Source organism: Macaca fascicularis, chromosome 16 (assembly GCF_037993035.2).
Source record: "Macaca fascicularis isolate 582-1 chromosome 16, T2T-MFA8v1.1".
NCBI classification, from domain to species: Eukaryota; Metazoa; Chordata; class Mammalia; order Primates; family Cercopithecidae; genus Macaca; species Macaca fascicularis.
Window position 1 is genome coordinate 74,950,596 of NC_088390.1, and position 6,392 is coordinate 74,956,987.

The 6,392-nt window shown below is 50.3% G+C and overlaps 1 protein-coding gene across 8 annotated transcripts in view; it reads right to left on the reverse strand.

Moving 5' to 3' along the window:
* Positions 1–4,286, reverse strand: part of FAM20A (FAM20A golgi associated secretory pathway pseudokinase) — a 61,676-nt gene extending 57,390 nt beyond the window's left edge. For all 8 annotated transcript variants that reach the window (XR_012426070.1, XR_012426068.1, XR_012426071.1 and 5 more), the window contains exon 1: positions 3,161–4,286. Coding sequence is in view for 2 of the 8 variants with exons in the window: in XM_005584791.4 (XP_005584848.3) it covers positions 3,161–3,540 (380 nt within the window). In the remaining 6 variants the exon portion in view is untranslated. The remainder of the gene's footprint in view (positions 1–3,160) is intronic.
* Between the last annotated feature and the right edge of the window lie 2,106 nt (positions 4,287–6,392).

Sequence of the window (6,392 nt, forward strand, 5' to 3'; positions counted from 1 at the left end):
TGAAATTAAAAAGCAACGCATAGGGGAGTAGGGAGGTGGGGAGACACACCGTAGCCTACCTGTTACTGGTAATGAGCTTGAATTGTGGAAAGGCACTTTCTGACTTCATACCATTTCTTATATTAGTATGATGGTCAAAATTACAAAAAAAAATCACTCAGACTGATGGTCTCTTCTGGGCAAGTGGTGAAGAACACTGATTTGGCTTATATTATTCTCTGTACCTCTCCTGGTATGGTAGACAGTTTGCTGGTACAATTATTTTGGATAGCACTTCATGTTAGGTATTGGCATGGAGGCATCCACATTTTTTTTTTTTGAGATGGAGTCTCGCTCTGTTGCCCAGGCTGGAGTACAGTGGCGCGATCTCTGCTCACTGCAACTTCCACCTCCTGGGTTCAAGCGATTCTTCTGCCTCAGCCTCCTGAGTAGCTGGGATTACAGGTGCCTGCCACCATGCCCAAGTAATTGTTGTATTTTTAATAGAGATGGGATTTTACCATGTCGACCAGGCTGGTCTTGAACGCCTGACCTCAGGTGATCTGCCCATCTCAGCCTCCCAAAGTGCTGGGATTACTGGTGTGAGCCACTGTGCCTGGCCCACATATGTTTATAAATCACTAAATTTTAAATACTGGCAGGGCTACAAACAAGGAGAGCTTGTCTGCGCGAGAGAAAAACAATTAGCAAGGTCCTTCATTGTTTCTTCCTCTGCTGTCCATTCTATTTATTTGGCTGTTGCTGGGATCTCGGGGGGGTCCTTGATCCTGCACATTATAGCAGGCCCCCTGTCTTCATCAGCAATGCTATGTCCTCATATTCGGCAGGGGAGCACTCTTATTTAAGGTAATGAGTGACTCCCTCTCACAACAGAACTCTTGAGTGTGGCTCAAATTCACCCTGGCTAATGAATCTTCTTTTTTTTTTTTTTTTTCTGAGACAAGGTCTCACTCTGTCACCGAAGCTGGAGTGCAGTGGCACAATCATGGCTCACTGCAGCCTCAACCTTCTGGGCTCAAGCAATCCTTCTGTCTCAGACCCTCAAGTGACTAGGACTACAGGTATGTGCCACCACTGGCTATTTTTTTTTTTTTTTTTTTTTGAGACGACATCTTGCTATGTTGCCCAAGCTCATCTTGAACTCCTGGACTCAAGTGATCCTCCCTCAGCCTCTGCCTCCCAAAATGTTGGGATTACAGGTGTGAGCCACCGTGCCCGGCCTTGTGTTTCATTTTTAACCCTGATATAAGTAACAACACATCTGCTTATTAATATCTTCATGTTAACAATTACTATCCAGTTTGGGTGAAGGGAGAGTGTTCTCTGCCTCTGAGGTCCAGTTTTAACATTTATAAGTGCAGCGGGTCCTCCTGTTATGGCCCACAAACCTTACTTGGGAAAATGTCACATTTGACCAACCGCACAAACCTAGTCTGTGATCTCTGAATATAGCAAGGTCACCAGCCCCCACTAGATCTTCTGTTAAATGACCAAGATGATTTCTGGTCAGAAAGTATGTGTGTTTTTGTAAGTTTTTTTTTTCTTTTCTTTTTGGTCTTTTTTGGACACATAATGATGTAGAAATCAAGCTTAAAACTGATTGTAAAACAGCTTCGTGAGAAAGATTTTTGCTTTTCTGCCATAATATTCCCCTGGACTTTGCTTCGGGTCCAAAGTAACACCGGGAAGTTTAAGACCACAGAAATGTTACTGAATGAATGCTGATCACATTTACAAAAGCAAGTGACTTTGTCCAGTCTCTCATTCTCAGATCCATAGTAGACATGTAGATACTTTTTCTAAGGGCAACGTTTCCTGGTTCACTAATCCAAACTTCCATGTTATTGATGAAATAAAGATAATATTGAAAATGACAGTGTCTGAGAAGCAATCTCAAACTGCCATTTATTACTGCACGCAGTTAACAGTGGAATTGAGAATCACTTTCTTTCTAACATAAAATCATGAGCCATAGACTTACTACTGAAATTCACCACAGTGATTCAGCCAATAACTCAACTTCTTCCTTTGCAAAATTTTCCTGAAGGTTTTTTTTTTTTTCCCTCCAATCTCAGCATTACAGAATAATGAGCAAACAGTTAAATCGGCCCAGCTCTGAGTTTCAAGAGAGATTTATGGTCTGCTCATCCTCTGGAAGGACTATAAAACCACCCATGACATCTTACTTTGAAATCTATTGTATCAAGTAAAGAGATGGGTGTGGTGCGATAGTGAACTCTGAATGTGAGTGGTATTTAGACTTCAAAACAGAGTCCTTAACTCATACGAAGGCTTCCTGCCATTAGCAAGGGATGTCAATAATGAGCATGCTGCCTTCCCCAACACCCCCATCCTTTTCCAAAAAGATTCTTCTTAATTTTATCCTAAATATATTTGATTTTTTTTTCCTCTGTATTTTGCTTTGGGTTTTAAAAATTCCCTGGAAGATTTTTATCTCCTCTGTGGAAGCATCGAGCCGCAGATCCAAGTCAGGCCAAATCACCCGGATCGTACAAGATAAAACTGCCTTCAAGTTGTAACACTTGCTGGAGGGGCCAAAGCCGCGTTTTAAATGTGAACAATGGGGTGACTGCGGCAGAGAACTGACCATTTACTTCCTGCCCCAGGTGACCCCTTTTTGATCTCTGAAACTGGGCAGAGGAATAAGGAAAGGGCAATAACTGGGTTTGGGGGAGAAGCACGCTTTCTGGAAGGCGCCCAGGTTTACCCAAAGAGCACGGTTAAGTGCTGAATTCCAAGTAGCTCTGGAGACGCCCTGTTTGGGGCCTCATTCTGGAAACCCAAAGTCCAGCGGCGGCTGTCCTCCACATCAGGACAGAGAGAGGGGATTGGGAATGGACCAGGAGTGGGGCTCAACGACGACCCAGGCGCTCAAGGGGAGGGGCTGAGAGCGTTTCTTCGCCGCGCGGCTGCATAGAAACTTTTCCTCACACTATCTGACTCCAGGACTGGACTGTGAGGGTCTGGAACAGCTGGTGGGGTTCGGGTGGGGAACACACCCAAAGCCCAGCGCCAAGGCGGGAGCCGTGGGTGGAGCCGCTGCAGCCTTGGGCCGGGGGCTGCAGGGGACTGGAGACGGGGGCGCGGGGAGGCCCCGTTCAGAGCGCCCGCTCTCCCGCGTCCCGGGCGGGGTCCTCACCTGTTCCAGCGGGCCACCTTCCTCCGGTAATACCGCAGCGCCTCCTGGCTGGCCAGGAGCGAGTCCTCGGCTCCCACGAGAGGCGGCTCCTCCGGGACGTTGTACAGCGGGTGGGCGAAGAGGGCCTGTAGCTTGGAGCTCGAGCCGCTGCGGCTGCCGCCGGCTGGTTCAGTCCCGGGCCCGGCTCGGGAAAAGTTGTGCACAATAGTGCTGGGGTCCGAGGCGGCTGCGGCGCGGCCGGTGCACGGGCACCCCCGCGGGCGCTCCCGGGGCCGCAGCTGGCGCTGCACTTGGGGCCAGAGGTGAAAGTAGAGGTCGGCGGAGAGCAGCGCGCCCAGCAGCAGCAGAGTCAGCAGGCGGTCCCGGCGCAGCCCGGGCATGGCCCAGCCGGGGCGCGGAGCGGTGGGGCGTGCCGGCCGAGGGGGACGCCGGGGGCAGGCAAGCTGTCTCCGGGGTCCCGGGAGGGCTCGCGGCGTGCGGGCAGAAGAGGCGCCTGGAGTCCCGCAGGCGGGCCGGGGTCAATGGGACTGGAATGATCCCTGCGCGGGCTAGGTCCCAGTGGAGGAGTGTCGCTCCTGAACTTGGGGACCAGGTGCACGGAGCACCGGGGCTCTCGGTGTCAGAGGGCGTTGCTTCTCCGCGCCGAGTGAGCCGAGGGAATGGGGTTCCCGGGGTGCCCGCTTCTTGCGCCTTTTCTCCCCTGCGCCCGCCCGCCCGGGCGCCCGCAGCAGGTGAAGGGCCCCTGGGCGCGGGCGCCGGCTACCGCCGCGGGCGGACGGGCGACGGAGCAGGGGCGGGGGGAGCGACCACGAAGAGCAGCGCGGAGGGCGGGCGGAGGCAGCTGGCTGCAGAGCCCGGGCGTCTCTCCTGAGGATGCTGTCGCTCGGCGGCGGCTGCTAGTGCTCCCGCGACTCCTTCTGCGGGCGGCGGAGACGCCAGTGCCCCTGGCTGGCACGGGTGGCGCAAGTGGGGAGTTGGCGAAGCAGGAGCGGCTCCGGGAGCTTGTCTGCGCGCCTGAACTCCTAGAGGCAGAGGTAGCGTGGGGCCTCCCTGAGCCTGGCCTGGCGCCGGCACCCCCGCCCACTCTCCGCTGGCACCTGCCTCTGGCGCAGCTGACGGCCAACTCCCGAGGCCGGCGCTGCCCTTGCACCTTGTCACCCACCCACTGCCTGCGCCCTCCCCCTCGCTCGGGCCTCCCACTTTCCCTGCCCAGGTCTCCGTCCAGTCACTTTAAGGGACGTGAGGGGTCCGAAGCCTCTTTTTACCATTTCTATTTTTTTTTTTTTTTTTTTTTTAGAAAAAAACCCCACAAGCCCCCTAAAACCATGTTTTCCCCTGTAAGCTTTGCCAAATCGGTATGTGTGGGGGGTTGGGGGAAGCGGGGGTGGCTGTGCTGGTATCTGTTCTTTCTTTGTGTTCCCTTCCATCTCCGCTCCCCTGCAGGGCACAGAACACATCAAGATTCATTGCAACTACATACCACATGCCTGGCACATAGTAGGTGCTCAGGAAACACCTCTTGGTGAAGGAAAGAGCTTGACCTTTAAAAGTAAGGCATCAGTTTTACCTAGAATCTTGCTGATTTCCTGTTTGGAAGGAGTTTGATTCCAACTCTGCCTGTACTTTAAAAAGAGGAAATGTTTCTTGCACTCAGGGAGGGAGGGGCCCTGATGACCCCACTCCGAACTTTTGAGTTTAGCTTGGTGTGAAAGTAGTCCACCCAAATGAATCACTGGAGGACACATTTAGGCTTTCTCTGATATCCTGTGAGGTAATGTACCCTTCCCACACCCAATTTTCCTTTTGAGGAAGAGGGAGGGAGTCCTGAACTCCTGGCTCCTCTATTTAACGATCCCATAGTATAGTAAAGTGTAAGTCTGATTGGAGAGGCTGCCCCACCCTGCTGAATGTTCAGGAAATCCACCAGAAGCTGCTTGCCCAGGCAGCAAATCTTCCCATGTAAGTTAATTCTACTCTTTAACCTCCTCCCTTCCCTTGCTGGAATTAAGAACCTTCAGACATACTTTGACTTGTGGGTTCAGACCAGAGTTCTTTTCTCCGTGATTCAGTGGAAGGTTTCTTCGGGACTTTGCAGTCTCCTCATCTGTAAATGAAGATAATGATGGAACCTACCTCCTAAAGTTGTTATGAGATTTAAATGAATTGAAGTACAATTATGTGTCACGTCTGAGAAATGCATCCTTAGGCAATTTTCCTGTGCCTGTGAACATCAGGGTGTAGTTACACAAACCTAGTTGGTTCAGCCTACTACTCACTGAGGCTATATGGCATAGCCTACTGATCCTAGGTACAAACCTGTACAGCATATGACTACTGAATGCTGTAGGGAGTTGGAGCACAGTGGTGAGTACTTGTGTATCTAAACATAGGAAACATACAGTAAAAATACAGTATTGTAATCTTATAGGACCATCATTGCATTGACTAAAATGTTATGTGGCACTTGACTGTGTATACATTGCTTAGAAGAGCCCCTAACTCATCCTAAATAAATGTGAAACATGTGTTTGCTATCATTATGATTACTTACTAGTTTCTGTAGTATGCTAGGCTAGGTTAGAGACTGCTCATCGCTAGGACAAAAATAGAAAAGGATGGAAAAGGAAGATAGCAGGAAGGAACCTACTTTCAGGGGCACAACATTGTGACCTGAGTGCCCAGTCCAAGTGAAAAAGCCCAAGATGATACTATTCCCAGCTACTCCACTCCTCTGGGTATGATGGTGGGCATTTTGAGGGGTTCTAGAACCTCCTCCTTTTTAATCCAGAATTAAATTTTAACCAGTTTCCAATTTCTGAGAGACGTTGCAACTTCTAATGTGTTTAATTAGATGTCATGGCCAGCGAATGAAGAAGTCAGGCACTGAACGGTGGTGCTGTATCTGCAATAACTGTGGCAAACTGGTGAGCATTTTTCTGGGCTGGCAAAGGACGTGGATGTGATGACACTGCAGGTCTTGTGACTTCAATTCTCCTCAACCCATGGGGTCATACTCCCTCAGTAGACTCTTTTTTTTCTGGCCCCAATTTAGGGAACGACAGTGTTATTCGCTTGGAAATTATGTAAACATATTTTCCATGCCCTTTGAAGGTCAAGGGCAAGTGCAGAACTGTGTGCGGGAGTTAGATATTAAGTGTGAATGAAGCTGGGATAGGAGAGTGGAAATCCTACCAGTAGGATTGGCCAATAGGATGTTGGCATCCTCAGGTTT